A 16139-nucleotide genomic window follows, 5' to 3' on the forward strand; every position below is an offset into this window, starting at 1 on the left:
TTTCACAGATAAAGAAACGCGCTTTGCCCACGCTCACACGGCGTCTGCGGTCTGCCTGATGCCAAAGTCAGGCTGGCTCTGCTGGACCACAAGGCTGGACCCAAGGCCTGTTAGGAAATAGCCAATCTCTTTATTTACAAGTGATTTACAGTTAGAAACCCCAGGTGGGAGGCGGGGGCAGTGTGGGGCTTGGGATGGCACATGGGCTCCGAAAAGTCATTTGTCTGCACGCACAAAGGAGGCGAAGATGCTGTCCTTGCGGCTGAGCAGCTTCTCTGGCTTATCGAACTCAAGGATGGCGCCACGTTTCAGGACGATCACCAGGTCTGCACTTAAGATGGTGTGCACACGGTGCTGGGGGGGCAGGAGGGGCTGGTGAGGGGGGTGGGGGACCAGGCAGGGCAGCTGAGGGCACCTGCAGCTTGGAGGAGGAGGCATGTGGCCGGAATGTCCTGTCTCTGTGATGACTGCCCTTTCCTGGGGTGGCTGTGACTCCACGCCCTCCATCCACTAATGACATGCTCTCGCCTCACTAAGTCTCAGCTCTGCCCTCACCTCTACACTTCAAGACTCAGGGATCCCCCATTCCCCCTTCCCCAACTTCTTGTGGAGAAGTAACCCTAGCCCAGCTCACAGGCCTTGGCACAGGGTGGGCCTTGGAAGCTGGAGAATGATGGGGAGCACCAAGGGAAGTGCAGGTGGAAATCTCCCCTCACCCCAAATCCTCCAGGCTCCCTGCAAGGCTTTGGGACTCCTGGCCCTGCACTGCTTTCTTCATTACCAGTCCCAGGTGAGCCCAGGGGATGCCCACTGATGACAGTGTCAGGAGACCAGCGCTCCTTCTGGGTGCCCCATCTCCCCCGTCAGTGGGGCCCTTACCGCGATGGTAACCACGGTGCGGTCTGCAAAGGCCGTCATCACCACCTTCTGGAGGATGTTTTCCTGCCAGGCAGGAGCAACAGCTTTTGGCTCACCTGCCCAGTGGATGGGGTCTGGCCTGGCTTTGGGGATGTGGGGCCCAGGTTTGTGGCCCAGCTCCCATCTGACCCTGATCCTAGCCCCACCCCCTCCCTCTGTCTGGCCCTAGTCCCCATAGGATTGACCAGGTTTCCGGCATTCCGGGGCTGGCCTCAACCTGTTGGGAGCCCAGCTCTGTGCACATATGTGCATGGTGTGGCTGGGGTATACTGTGTGATGGGTGTGAAGTCTTCATGGGTCTGTGTGCAGCTTGTGTGTGTGCGTTTTATGAGCATGCCCTAAGGCTAGCTGGAGTCAGGGTCTCCCCAGCCCTTTGCCTTTTCGGCCACAAGTGGCCCTGGATGGTAAAGGCAACTTGAGCTTCAGGCCTATTTGTGCATTCTTCTCCCTAATAGCTCATGAAAACCCTCTCCAAGACCCCCATCCCAGGGAAGTGCCAAGGACCAACCGTGGCCATGTCGATGGAAGCCGTGGCCTCATCCATGATGAAGATGCTGGTCTTCCTCACAAAGGCCCGCGCGAGACAGAACAGCTGCCTCTGGCCCTGGCTGAAATTCTCCCCACCTTCGGTGATGATGGCATCTGAAATGAGCCCCAGGGATGGGGAGCAGGGCTGAGTTAATTCTGCGCTACGAGTGGAGTAGATGGTGTGGCTTGGGGGGTGCTAGGAAATGTGTGTACAGGGGTAAAATGTGGGTGAGTGTCACGAGTACAGCTGTGTGCAGGGCTGCTGCACCTCACACCACAACACAGATGCCATGTGCATGGAATGCAATGAGAAGAGCTGCCCCCGGAGTTGTGTGCTGCTGTGGCCCTGGGAAGTTCTGGGAGGGGGCGTGTGCACTGAGTGTGAATGTGCAAATTGCTGCAGGTGGGTGGGCTTGGATGGGGGCTTCTCTGAAGCCAAGGTTTGGTGACCCCCCCCAACTGCCCCAGGGACTGCAGCAAATACACCAGGGCTCTGCTGACCACTGGGGTGGGGGCAGAGTCTTCCCAGTAGCCTCAATGAGTGACCTGTGCCTGTGACTTCCCAGTCTGTCCTTTCCTTCCTCCTTCCGGCAGAACTGAGCAGACAGGTGGACGGGGAAGGGCAGGGCTGAATATCTTGCCATGGTATCGGGGCCTTGCAAGCTCTGTCTCACCGTCACCCCTACTGTCTTCCTTGTGCCCTGCAGGAGGGGCCAGACCCTGAACTGACTAGTTGTGTGACCTGGGGCAAGTCACTTGATTTCTCTGAGCTTCTGTATGGGGGGAGGTAGAACTAAATGGTCTGCCAGACCCCAGACTCTAAACTCTGGGAAAGCCTGAGACATGGCTGTGAGTTTTCCCCCTGCAGCCCTTACGGGGTCCTTCAGTGCCAGACCCGCTGCTCAGCCAGCAGTAGTTACCGAGGCCTCCTGGCAGCGCCTTCACCACCAGCTTCAACTGGGCTATCTCCAGGGCCTCCCACAGTGTGCTGTCAGAGCACTTCTTCTCTGGGTCCAGGTTAAATCTGCAGGGAAACCCAGAAAGGCCCCTCAGGGAGGGGAGCAACATCCTGGCTCCATCCCTTGGGTACCCACAGGGGGCGAGGCTGGTGAAGGGGGCAGTGAGGACTGACTGACTTGGGGGCCTGCTGGGTGCGGGCACCATACCTGACCTGAGGGTTGGGGTACCCCTACCAGTATCTGCCTAGGCCTAACGGGGAAGAGAAAAGCATGAGGGTAAAACTCCTGTGAAGAACCAGCGCCAGCCCGTGGTGCCTGGAGACTGAGCAGGGCTACTTGCCCAGGGAGGTGGGTACCCAGCTGAGTGCTCCTGGCCTCGCCACCCGCCTCCTCTCTATGCTCCAGATCTGATGGAGTGGAGCCAGGTTGGGGCTGGGGTGGGCTTGGTGGGGTTGGGGGACTCACCGGATGGTGCCACTGAAGAGGACGGGGTCCTGCAGGATGATGGAGAGGCGCGAGCGCAGAGTATGCAGAGGCAATTTGGCGATGTCAATGCCATCAATGATGATGCGCCCTGCATGGAGACAATGTCACAGGTGGGGCACCACGGAGGGGGATGGTGGAGCTGGGGATGGGCTCAGCCTGGAAGATGGGTCCCAACAAAGATGCACGAAAAGACAGTGATTGCTGGGCCTCCTGTGATGTCTGACCACACACAAGGACTGAGGTGCACCTGGTGGCTGTGGGAATACACGGAGTGCCCACCATACAACTCACCTTCGAACATGTCCACCATGCGGAAGAAGGCGAGAGAGAAGGAGGACTTCCCACTGCCTGTGCGGCCACAGATCCCAATCTGGAAAGAGACGAGCAGGCACACTGTGGGAACCTGGCGTGGCTGGGAGACTCTAGTGCTGGCTCTGGGAGTGCGCAGACGTGGGAGGTCGCAGCATCTCTCCTTGTCCCGGTTTTCAGACCAGCTTCTCCTCAGCCAAGGGTGGGCCTGGGGTGTGGGCTTGTTTCCTGCAGTGGCTCCAGAGGGGCCTCCCACGAGGACCCACAGGTAAATGCAGGGTGTAGATGTCCATTTGCCTGTGCCTGGGTGTGGGGTGGCTTTGCCTCATATGTGGCTGCAGGGGAGTTAGGGGCACTATTGTGTCTCTTTGTGCATGGGTGTGGCAGAAGGGCAGAGAGGGGCTGACTGTGGTGTGCAGGGATGGGTCTGTGTGTCCCACCTTAAACTGGAGTCATCTCTAACCACACCGTTTCCTGGTCCTTGGGTACCAACAGAAATGACAGTAAAGGACTGATACAGAGGCAGAGGTAGTAACAAAGAGACCATGAGGTGACTCTGTGAGGCTGTCCAGCCCTGTGCCCTCCCTGCCCCCTGACCTTCTGTCCTGGGGAGATGAGGGCATTGACATGCTTCAGCACCGGCTTCAGGGAGCTGTCGTAGCGCACGCTCAGGTTCTGGATCTGGATCTTCCCTTGGTCTGGCCAGTTCTTCGGGATCAGGGATGGTTCTGGGAGTGGGGCTGGAGGTCAGCCCCCAGGCGTGGGCCACAGCCAGTATCCGCCCCACCCCCAGGCTCCTTTGTGGTCCCCTGTAACCCCTTCCCCAGAAGTCCTCCTCCTGCACCCCTCACCCAGCAGCCCCTCATAGCTCTCCGCTTCAGTTTTCAGGAGCCCGTGGATGCGTTTCACGGCCCCCAGCTGGATCTCCATGTCCGCCAGGTTCCTCACCATCCAGTTGAGGTAGTTGGAGACCTGTGGGGAGTAAGTCAGTCACAGTCAGCGATCACATGGTCCTATCCGTGGCCGCCAGGATGGCTCTTCTTACAGCTGAGGAGGGGCCAGGGCCCTCCGAGGCCTTTTGCTGCCCATTGTCTGGATGCTCAGGGTGGCCCTCCCTGGAGGGACAGGGAGGGTTGCAATGAATGTGGCTCCTCACCTGCCACCGTCTGGGGCCCTGCAGTCAGCCTTCCCACCCACATGGTCGTTTTGGCATCAGATTCAAAGTAGCTTGGGGTAAGGCCTGGCTGGTGTTTCAGTTGGGGAAGGTGTCCTGGGACTCCCTGAGTGCTGGTGTCTTACTGCTCCCCTAGCCCCATTTGCTGCCACTCACCATTAGGGCGTAGGTGAGCCCCAGCCCAACCAAGCCGGCAGAGAGCTCCCTGTGGAGGGAGTTGGAGATGGACGTCACGGCTGCGATGAGGACCACACATGCACCGATGTACTCCTGTGGAGGGAAGGGAGCTGGCCTGGGCCCTTCCCGGGCCCAGGGGTTGGAGCCATAGCACCCCCCCCACCCCGCCCCGCACTACTCCCTTCAGGGCAGAGAGCAGCTCAGCTGAGACTCAACTCCAGTCCCGCAACTCACATACAAAACATTAGACACCCAGGAGGTCTGTGAAGGCTGGAGCCCCAGGACACAACACATGTAGACAGCACGTGCTCCCACTACTCCCCAGCCTCCTGCACACGCCTGAACACACATGCCTCACCAGCTGGCACACACGTGCACAACATATGTGTGTCATATGACCCACTTCAGACACACACTCGTCCCAGTTAAACACACAACTATTCTTACAGTTGGCACACGTCTCAGATACCCAAGGCCGTGGGCAGTGATATGGGTCAGAGGGGGCTCAGGTCAGGCACAGGGAGGACCTCCATGGCTGGGAGAAGCAGGGGGGCTTGGTGTCCACCCTGTGCACACATGAGCTGGCTGTCTATCCTCTCTTCCCACCCACTGTCTGTGTTTGGCCCTTGCTCTGGCTCCAAACATCTATTAGAACCCCCTGTCCTGGGGCCTGGGGGTGGGGAGGGTGGCACTTGCCATGCGGACTTCTAGCCACCTGTTGGCAGCTGTGAGGAAGAGGGAGGCGATGTTGTTGGAGTCGGTGTATTCGAGGAGCTTCTGCTGGAAGCGGGTCTCATACCTGGAGGGAGGACGAGGAGGATCTGAGGGAATAATCTGGGTCCACGTAGCCCCTGGGACTCTCTCTACCTACAGAGGAGGCCACCTGGGCCTCACCAGCCCCCAGACATGTCACCTCTGCCACCTTATGTGCGCCGTTCCTCTCTGGAATACCCTCCCAGCTCCTTTTGACTTATTCAAACCTATCAAGAGTCCCACCTCCTTCAAACTCTTGTTTCATCCCAAGACCTGTCCTTCTCTCCAGGGCTTCCGTGTTACAATAAAGGCATCTCCACCCACCCAGTTGCTCAGGCCGGAAACCCAGGAGTCATCTGGAGACACATCTAATCCCTCTGCAAACCCTCTTATTTCTACCTCCAAAATAGCCCATGCCTCTGCCTGCCTCTCTCCTGCTGTCTGCCCATCACGCACTCACCTGCACCACCACATCAGCTTCCAGACAGGGCTACCGGCTGGTGCCCTCCATCCACTCTCCACACAGTAGCCAGCATCATCTTTCTAAGTCATAAACTGCATCCTATTTCTCCTCTTCTCTGAATGCCAATGGCTTTTAGGATAAAGAACCTTCTCCTTGCCAGGAGCCTGTGTGAGCTGGCTTCTGACAACCTCACCAGCCTCCTTCCAGGCCACAAATGTTGCAGCCACTCTGGCCTTTTCTCAGTTTTGCGAGAGTACCAGTTTCTTCCCCACCCCAGGGGAAGACGTTCTCTCTGCCCAGACTGCCTCTCCTCTGCTCTTTACAGGGCTGACTCCTCTCGAACTTCAGGCTTTACCGTACACGGCACCTCCTCCCAGCAGCCTTTACTGGCCTATTGTTCTCCATCTCTGCAGCCTGTGCGTTTCATAAGCTCTGCGCGTACACTCATTCGTCTAGCTGTTTATGATCCGTCTCCCTCCCTAGACTGAGAACTCCATGTGGACGGAGGCCACGTCTGTTTCGTTCACTGGTGTATCCCCAGGGCCCAGTTCTATCAATAAATAGTTGAAGAATGAATGAGTGGAACCTCCCCTGACTCTCCGAGGCGGATGGGACCTCCCTGCACAAGGAGCTCCAGAGGCTTCTCTCCTGCCCCCGCGCCCACATCACGTCCTGCCTGTGTTACTTTGCATGGATCTGCCTCCTCTCTCTGACCAGCCGAGGCTCCTGGCCTCTCTCTCCTCGGCCACCCCTCAGACCTGGACGGCTGGAGCTGGGCCCAGAGGAGGGGGCAGGAGCACTTGTTTGATGATGAGTAAAGGAAAAAATGAAAGCCATCTCAGCACTGGTCTCAGGGACAAAACTGAGGGGACTCGGAGGGACTCGAAACGAGCCTGGTCGGGCATTTGCTTTTCCTTCTCGGAAGATGTCTGTTCTGCCTTGATTATTTCCGGGTGGAGGGCCTGTGACTGAGCTATGTGTCTGAGGAGAGGGAAGGGCGTTTCTGAGCTGTGAGAGAGCGGCGATCGCACACACACTCTAGGGTGGGTATGTGTGGCTGGGTGATGTGTCTGAGGCGAGTGTGAAACTGTACGTCTGAAGGGTTGGAGTAAGTGCACATGGAAGAGCGTATGCGCGAGCACACGTGTGCATGATGGGAGAGTCCGAGGGATGTGTGGCTGGTCTGTGGGGTGTATGTGCGTGAGCTTCTGTGATAAGTGTGGATGGGGTCAGGATGGTGGGAAGAGCCCCAGCTGGGGCCACGCAGACCTAGGTTGGAGTGTGAGCATTATTACTTACTGGCTGCATGTCAGGACTGAGACTCAGTTTCCTCATCGGTAAGATGGGGACAGTAATAGTTCCCGCACGGACTGAGACAACCTCTGAGCCCAACACTGAGCCCAGGGCTGGACACTCTTGAAATTCCTTTGGGAAAAAGCAAGGCCTCTTGGGAAAGACCAGGTCAGACAGGCCAGGGTTCTAAGCCCAGCACCAGCTCTCATCCTGTGTGACCTGGGGTTGGTTACCCGGCCTCACTGGGTCTTGTCTCTTCACCTGTAAAATGTGGCTCACTCGTCCCTTACAAGGTAAGTGTGTAATCAACACACACTAGTTAGCTCTCAATAGGGCAGGCTGTGCGGCAAAAGCCAATGAGTTAAACACATCCAAGGGACAATTAAAAAGTCCCTCATTCAACTTTTACAATCATCCAGCGTGTCAGTGCAGGGTGTGGGAGGCCTTGCTGGGCAGCAGCTCCTTGCTGACCACAGGCTTTGGTCTGAGGCCGGTTACAGGATGCTGGGACCCACTCAGATCTTACCGAGAGGGTCTGATCCACTCTAGGAAACTCACCATCTCTCTGCCCCAGGCGCAGCCCGAAGGCCTCCAAAACACAGTCATAAAATGGACATCAGCACAACTTAGACTAGAGGCCCAGGAGTGCTGAGGAGCCTGGCAGCTAGAGGAACTGGGGACTTCAGGCTCGGGACAAGAAGGGGGCTGGGAGGAGGCCCCACAGTTGTGCCAGGCCCCAAGGAGCTTCCCTGTGGAAGCCAGCACAGGCTTGCACCGGGGCTGGGGGCATCCGGGGAGCAGAGCCAAGGCCAGGGCAGGGCTCAGTGTTACTTTGCTCTGCTTAGACAAGACCCTTCAGAGGGCCTCCCACAGACCCCAGATGCCCAGGGAGTGAACAGGGGCTGACCCAGTGGCCTGGGTACCTCTCCCAGGGCTTCAGATGAACTTTGGGGGTTGGAGGGAGGAGATGTAAGCCTCCTTGGACGCCCTCAGTTGGTCTTTGTGCCCTAGGGTTACTTCTGGACACAGGGCTTGGTGTCCCATGGTTACTGTCACACCCCAGGCAGCTGTGCCATCCTAAAAATAACCTGGAGTCACTCTCTGGGTAAGACTTAGAGACCAGAGCCCAACTATCTGGGTCAGGGGTCTCTGGCCTGTCTGGCTGGAGGAGAGATGCCCTAACACATCACACAGAGACTGGGGCGGGGAGCAATTGCCCACCTCCCCCTGAACCTCCCCGGCAGCCTTAGATACTCCCCTCCAGCCCAACATGACTCAGGGTGGCAACAGGATGGCAGGGGCACTGAAGTTTTCAGGGAATTCCTGTAGCCTGGTGAACTCTTACCTATCTTTTGAATTCTATCTCCAATAACACCTCCTCTATGATGCCTCCCATGACTGCTCCCTTCTATACTCTCATAGCCTGTGTCCCCCACTTCATTCAGAGTACCAATCACATGGGTTTCTCCTGGCCTGCTCAAAGCCTGGACAGTAAATCCCATCAGGGGAGGGGCTCACCTGACTCATCTCTGTCTTTTTGGTGCCTGGCATGGGGCTTAGCTCAGTAAATGTTTGTTGATTGAATGAATAGGTTCAAGTCTGGGCTTTGTGGGACTTTATACAGAGAGATTATAGAACCTCTCTCAGCCTCAGTTTTCTTATCTGAGGAATGGGAATAATCATGCTCACCACCTAGGGTTGCAGGCGTCGAATGAACGAGACTGGCATGTAAAGTACTTAGCACGGTGTCTCACTCACAGGAGAGTCTCAATAAAAGGTGGCCTGGAGGAGGGGCTGGCCCCGTGGCCGAGTGGTTAAGTTCGCGCGCTCCTCTGCAGGCGGCCCAGTGTTTCGTTGGTTCGAATCCTGGGCAAGGACATGGCACTGCTCATCAAACCACGCTGAGGCAGCGTCCCACATGCCACAACTAGAAGGACCCACAACGAAGAATATACAACTACGTACTGGGAGGCTTTGGGGAGAAAAAGGAAAAAAAATAAAATCTTTAAAAAAAAAAAAAAGGTGGCCTGGAGCTGGCCCACAGGACGTCAGGTCCTTTCCAGCATTGACACGTGAGGACTCAGCCCTTGGCTTCTTTTCATGTTCCTCCTTAGTTCACAGAGGCCCTGGGCTTGGCTGCTGGGCTGTGATTCTCCTTTCTGGATCATACAGCTGGAGCCTACCTGGCCTGTCCCCTCTGGTGGACAGCATCTGGGCCTTGGGGCCTGAGGAGGGGCTGGGAGAGGCGTGTCCTGGGCCTTCCTAAGTGGAGCCCTGAGAATCAAATCTCGTGACCTGTGACCTCGGCTCCACCCTTCCCCCACCCCATCCTCGGGTGACTCTGGTACCTGAAGGCCCGGATGGTAGTGAGGCCTTCCACAGTTTCAGCGAAGTGCGAGAGCAGTGGGAGCTGGGTGGTGTCATCCAGCTGCTGCAGGTCCCTGTGCCAGGCGGGGAAAGAGCAGAATGGTTAAGAGGGCAGGTGCGTGGCTTAGCTGGGATCTGAATCCTATCTCCACCTGCTCCAGTGTGGGCAAATGGCCTCACCTCTCTAGGCCTCAGTTTCTCACCTGTAAAGTACCCTCCTCCCCCCACATCAAGCTGTTGTGAGGCCAGGATGAGCTTACTGGTGTAAAATGCTTAAACAGAGCACCTGGCACAGTCACTGTTATCCTGGGTTCCATCTACCTCCCGTGTCCCTGTCCGTGCACTTCAGCTGTGCGGCCTCGCTCAGCCGTAAGGCTCGGCGTTAGTTCCCTTTCACAGGCGAACAAGCTGAACCTCAAGACGGCCAGTCAAAGGAATGGAAAGACCAACTCAAAGCTTTCTGTCCCCTTCCAACAACCACAATAGGTTTCGGGACATCACAGGCCAGGGTCTAAGGAGCAACTTGAGGGGGAAAGGCCAGCGGTTTCCATGGCAACAGCATTGCACCTGCTCCCCACAGCTGCACTTGACAAGCGCATTAGTGACAGGGGGGCCGGGCTGGGAGGTGGGAAACGGGTTCCCGGACAAACCGTCTCCAGGGCCAGAGTGGGTGCCAGGGGAACAGGGTTGTTTGGCAGAAGAAATGAACTTTGTACAACAGCTTGTACAGTGTTTTAAAGCCACTGTGATTTTGTGAATCACAAAACATGAACGTGCTCTGCTCCTCATGGGTGTCAGGGGATCCGGATCATCCAGGTAAAAAGCCATTTATACAAATCCTGATCCTTGTGGGCAAGGTAACTGTGGCCAGAATGTATCTAAATTTACTTATTATTATGCCATTTTGACTTTAGTTTCCAACCAACTATGTGCACTTGGGAAAGGAACTTAACCTTTCTGACCACGATCTGCAGTAAGAAATACATTTTATATCACAAATCAGTGCACGCACACACACACACACACACACCCCCACGTGACCCAAAGAAAGATTTCAGGCAGCAAAGCTTGCTGTTACCACCTGAATACAATCTGACATTTTCTGTTCTATTTCATTTTTTAAAAACGCTAGTTGCGATCTGTGATTTCACGACCCACTGATAGGTTGTAACTGGCAGTTTGAGAAACGCTGGCCTAGAGGTTCTTTAAAATTTTCCCTACAATTATTTGAATTATGATTTTAACAGAATTACTCCCAGGAAGAACCTCCTAGAGAACGTTCTTAGAAAATTCTGAGTAGGAAGGGGGCAGGTGTGGCTCCAAGGCTCATGAGGGCAAACGAATATGATCAATGAGTATGGCTGTGAGAGGCTCCCTTGAGTCCGGGCCTGCAGCCACGCTCTGCGCCCACGTGGGCTGCGAGGGATGGTTGCCATAACATCCCTCACATCCCTACCTGCCGATTTCACATATCAGCAATCAGCCTGGTCCTCCCTTGGAATTATACAATCCTCCTAGGTAGCATTTTGGCAAAACGAATGAAGGGCATACACATGTGCATATACCCTGACCTGGCAATTCCATTTCTCTGGTGTATCTCCCAAGGAAACAGTTCAGAGATTAACAGCAGTGTGTGTGTGTGTGTGTGTGTGTGTGTGTCTGTGTGTGTGTGTGCATGCGCTGACAGGTGGTTATATTAGGGTCGTGGACTATGACTATTCCTATGTCCTTCATTTCTATTTTCCTTTTTTGGGGGGGATCACGACTCTACTACTTTTATGATGATGACTTTCGTAAAAGTACCAAACCGCCCACTGCAAAGCACGTCCCATCTCCCACCCCCTGAGGCCACAAATGCTGCCATCACCTGGATGCCACCCGGAAGTACTTCTGTATGAAGTAGCACACGACGGCCAGGGGCAAGAGGGCCACAAGGAACACAGGTGTGACATAGGAGATGACGGCCAGAGCGGAGACGCAGAGCAGGGTGGAGCGGCTCAGGCACTCCAGCGTGGATGGGATGTGCTGAGGGAGGGGAGGGAGGAGGTGAGTGCTGGTATTCAATTCTGTGCAGCATTAGTCTCATCCCTCCAGCCACACCGTAGGCTCCCTGAGAGCAGGAATCAGGACTTGGTTTCCTCACCACTTAGTACGATGGTAAATAAAGAACACAGGCTGAATCAAAATGAATATTCTCCACAAAATCAGTCACCTTGGTTCAGAATACCCTGGAACCTTACTGGAGGGAGCCAGGAGCGTCTTGGATGGAAGCCAAAGGGAAGTGGTTTCCCTCAGCCTTATTATGAGGGTCTCACAGGGGAGGCCCCCATCCCTTCGGCAGCACTATAAGCAGATCTGGGCATTAGGTTCCTCCCACAGGGCTCTGATCACTCCACGTGGGGAAGCCAGCACCAGCCTGGGAGGAGAGGTCCCAGGGGCCTGGCCGCTCTCTGAACCAGGGAAATGGGTCACAGTCCTGTATACCTGGTCGATGGTGTTACAGTCAGATGAAAACCTGTTCAGGATGCTTCCAAGGGGAGTGGTCTCAAAAAACCTAAGAGGCAACCAGAAGAACAGTTACTCATTCGTTTATTGATTTCCTTCCTGTTTGTGGAATGAAGGTAGTTATTTTAGTGTCTCTGGAGTCATCCCCGGGTCTGGCTTCCCAAGGTGGTTGCCTGTGTAGGTCTGTAGGCATCTGGCCTGTGTCCCTGAGATTTCCCCCAGCCTCCCAAAGGGTGCTGGCTCCTCGCTAGCCTCTCTGACCCTCAAGCCCATGTGTGACCACTGCCACCTTTCTGGGCCACTTGCTCGGCCTGACTCACTCAGCAGCTGTCCTCCCAGGGACACACAGTCCTTTCCAGAGGGACAACCTGCCAGGGGGAACAGGCCTTGGGGACAGCCTATAGGCTGACTGACCGTATGAGGCCATTCTGGCTGTTATCACTCTGGCCGTGACCAGGAGTCGGCCCAACCCCAACCAGAGAATCTCAGAACCACAGATCTGGGGCAAATAGAAGGTGAGTAAACTTTGAGGCCATGTCTGTGGGCCATACAGAGCTCACGAGGCTGCAAAGTAAAAAACGCAGTCAGCTGGTGATCTCTGGCACTGACGCGGGTCAGATGACCTGTTTGCCTGTTTGGTGTTAAACTGAGTGGGCCAGCCAATTGGGCAGCGACAGCTTTAAACCTCTTTTACACCAAGCGGGCTTCGGAGTTTTATCCATCCCATTACAGGAGATTAGAACATGCACCCCATGTCCCCACTGTCAGAGCCTGCAGGCTGGCTGAGGGAGGAGAGAGGGGTGGGGAGGGGGAGAGCTGAACCCGTGGGCGGAGCTGGGCAGATGGTACCTGACTGGGGAAGGGAAACTAGCATTTATACAGAGCCTGCAGACCCTCACTTTGAAGGGCTGTTCTGACAATTAGATGAGTAACCATGTAGCATGCCTACCATCATGTCTGGCAGAGTAAATGCCAGTTTCCCTCTGCTTCCTCTACCCAGGAGCATGCTTTTACACACACTGTCTCCTTGGGTCACCCCCAGAGCCCGTGACAGAGAGCGGTGACTTGCCCACAGCCTCAGCACGGCCGGGGCACAGGGGTACCTCATGGGAGCCAGGATGATCCTGTTCAGCAGGCTGCGGTGCAACCTCTTGGCCACCTTCAGCCCCGTCCACTCTACTGTGACAGACGTGACGAGGCACAGCACGATGCCCAGGCTGCAGAGCACGGTGAACACCATGGCATAGACTGTCTGGTCGAGGGAGCAGTCCTGGGCCGGGCAGAGAATGAGGGGGGTCCCAGGCGTGTCCGTGGCTCAGCCCTCTCCCCCCGGCCCCTGCCTTGGGGCTGCCAGCCGCACCTGGCTGAGGGAGCAGTTCCTGGTCATGGGGCTCAGGGTCAGGGCGCTGTCGGTCCACTTGGCCAGCCAGTAGTCGATGGCCACCAAGACCATGTGCTTGAGCAGCTGGGAGAAAACGAGCAGCGACAGGAGCAGGATGCCGGCGGACGACAGATACTTGGCGCAGGCTCTCCATGGGATCTTGGCACGCTGGTGCAGCACCGACGACAGGTCGTCCTCCTCCTCGCTCTCGGCCGCCTCCTCTGCAGGCCGCAAGAACCCACCCTGTGGCCGCACAGTTCACATCCCTCCAAGGGTGAACCAGGGGGTATGTTATTCCCCACTTACAGATGGGAAGACTGAGGCACACAGACCGGAAGGGATTTACTCAAAGGCACACTATCTCGCCACTCCCAGAACCTCAAACCTTAGTCCTCCCACGGTTGATGGGACCTCAGGCCGTGATTTCACTCCTGGTCCCACTGTCTGTACCTTCCTCCTCTTCCTCATCCTGCAGGAGGCCATCTCTCGAGGACATGGCCCGGGGTAGGCCCTGGGGTGGCTCTGTGGCTTTTCTCTCCATGACGGTCTCCTGAAAGACAGATGTGGCTGGCCAGGTCCTCAGAGTGTGCAGAGGGGAAAGCCACCCCTGGGGATGACCAGTGTCAGTTTCCAGGTTGCCCCTGCCTGGGGGAGCATCCAGACAGACACGTGTGTGTCTCCCAGAAGTTGCTCCTTCCCCTCCATCAGCTGACAGCCCCAAGATCCCTGTGGGAGACCACCTCACCCCTACTCCTAGTCTCCACGACTCAGGGCGGCTGATCGTTCTCCCTGGCTCCAGGGTGGGCATGTGCCCCAGGACCGCCCAGTCTGTACATTCCACATCCCTGGCCACAGTGCTCTGTTCACAGCTGTTCAGTGCTCTGTACATGACCAAATTGGACCGACACAGTCCTGGGACTTTTGCTAACCTATCATGGAAGAGTCATTCTCTTTCTGGCAGAGTTGTTGATCTGGGAGAATGTAAGTCTGAGACTGCCAATGGCCCTCACTGCTACCGTGAGAACGAAGCCAGTCTGAGGGGAGCAGAGCCAAGAGATGGGGAGAAACAGACTCCTGATGACATTGTTTCAGCACCTGGATCCAGCTCCACCTGAAGCTATGACTTCCCCGGGCTTTTCGGTTTTGTGAGCCAATAAATTCTTAACTTCCCTTCTTTTTTTCTTTGCTTAGCCGGTTTGAGTTGATTCTCTGAAACTTTGTAACTAAATGGTATCTGACAGTCTCAGGAAAGGGAAAGGGACCCACCTGACTCTGCCTTGGGTACAGGTACTGGCTCTCCTCTGGTAGGAGTGAGGTCATGCTCAGCTCCCATGTTGGTCCTTGGGGGCCTTCCTTGGGCAATGAGGGCAGGAAGGCCTTTATGTGTTCAGGTTCCAGCAGAACCTTTCCCTCAGGAGGTGGCTGCCTGGCCCCAGGATATACCCACCTTCTCCAGCTCTTGGTCCTGCCGGTTCATGAGCGTCTTCCAGTGCTCAAAGAGCTGGCACTCAGACCGCTGGAAGTCCTTGAGCGTGCCCTCCCTCTGGATGGTGCCGTCCTTCATAGCGATGATCTGGAAAGGCAGAAACAGGGGCTGGCTGGGGAGGAGGCGCGGCAGCCACACCCCAGCCTGACCGAGGAGCTTGAGGCGGGCATGCGCACATCCTCAACCCCCCCCCACCCCCGGCAAATGGCCTGCTGCTCGCCCACCCCAGTGAGCTGGGAGTGATAACCTATACCCACAACACACTCCCAGGACTGAGAGGTTGGTCCACCTGGGGGTAATTCTCAATGGCTGTTCCATGGTTGATAAGAGCAGAGCAAATCAGTGCATCCTGGTCGAGCTGTCTGGTTACCCGCAAGGACTCCATCAGTGGCAGGCGTTTTTGTACTCTTAACAGGCTATTGCATACTACCCTTAGCTCCTCCTGACGGAGGGTCTGGTAGGTTCCACCAGTGTTCAGCAAAGCACCTGTTGGTCTAAGTGTGTGTGGCCATGCCTCTTTGACATCAATAAAACATTTTATTTGAAACACTCAATCTTTCACACTTATGTAGACTCGTCATTAACTCCGAAACCCACCCTGCTCCTCTCGCCCTCGCCGGCTCTGTGCTGGTGTTTAGGGAAGGCTGCCCGGGAGTCCTGTTCACGGATGCTTCAAGGAACCAGGCACCTCCGTGTCTGCCTTCTTTGCACGAAGGACTGTCCTGATCTGCCTTACCAGGGTCACCACCGAAACTCAGACACAAACCGTGTGCACGTTTTAATAGCTTTTTTTAAAACCTTGATTTTTAAAAAACCCTTTTCATAGTGGAGGGAGGGCTTTTAATCTGGATTTTTAAAAAGTCTTTTTCCATATGTAGAGGGGAGAATTGGGGGAGAACGAGGAGGCCCACTTGGCTCTGGCCTGAAGCTCACGGAGGGCCTCAGTTTTCAGAGGCACATTTATATAGGAGTCAGGCAAGGCCCAGATTTCAAGTCACGTGATTTCCAACTTAAAAGTTAAACGCTTTCCAATTAATTGAAAAGTAACTAATGTCTACATGTTGAGGAGTATGGGAATTTAGTTAATGTGGGCTTTCCGCAAATTGCATTCTATTGATAACATTGAAGTTTCTATTACCTTTGCTATTGTTTGTTTCCAAATTTTCCATCTGATCCTAATTTGAATCCATCTACCCTCAGTGGGTCAGAGGGTGGAAAGATGGCTCTCCCATCCAAAAGGGCACTTGCCAAGGCCAGGGGGATGAGTCATCCGCTGGGCAGGAAACAGAAGGTAGGAACTGAGTGTCTGCTTCTTTCTGAGACCTCTGGGTACCGGCCGC

General features: G+C 55.5%; 1 protein-coding gene across 2 annotated transcripts in view; it reads right to left on the reverse strand.

The window, feature by feature from the left end:
- Positions 1-107: 107 nt before the first annotated feature.
- Positions 108-16139, reverse strand: part of ABCC8 (ATP binding cassette subfamily C member 8) — a 75207-nt gene continuing 59175 nt past the window's right edge. For both annotated transcript variants that reach the window (XM_044753042.2, XM_044753041.2), the window contains exons 23-39: positions 14761-14886; positions 13764-13863; positions 13293-13534; positions 13036-13202; positions 11912-11981; positions 11295-11452; positions 9409-9501; positions 5248-5350; positions 4531-4644; positions 4052-4172; positions 3798-3928; positions 3183-3261; positions 2871-2979; positions 2367-2470; positions 1427-1560; positions 880-942; positions 108-354 (exon numbers count right to left, since the gene is read on the reverse strand). In XM_044753042.2, the coding sequence (XP_044608977.2) occupies positions 217-354; positions 880-942; positions 1427-1560; positions 2367-2470; positions 2871-2979; positions 3183-3261; positions 3798-3928; positions 4052-4172; positions 4531-4644; positions 5248-5350; positions 9409-9501; positions 11295-11452; positions 11912-11981; positions 13036-13202; positions 13293-13534; positions 13764-13863; positions 14761-14886 (2052 nt within the window). In that variant the 3' untranslated portion in view covers positions 108-216. The remainder of the gene's footprint in view (positions 355-879; positions 943-1426; positions 1561-2366; positions 2471-2870; positions 2980-3182; positions 3262-3797; positions 3929-4051; positions 4173-4530; positions 4645-5247; positions 5351-9408; positions 9502-11294; positions 11453-11911; positions 11982-13035; positions 13203-13292; positions 13535-13763; positions 13864-14760; positions 14887-16139) is intronic.

Source organism: Equus asinus, chromosome 20 (assembly GCF_041296235.1).
Source record: "Equus asinus isolate D_3611 breed Donkey chromosome 20, EquAss-T2T_v2, whole genome shotgun sequence".
NCBI classification, from domain to species: domain Eukaryota; kingdom Metazoa; phylum Chordata; class Mammalia; order Perissodactyla; family Equidae; genus Equus; species Equus asinus.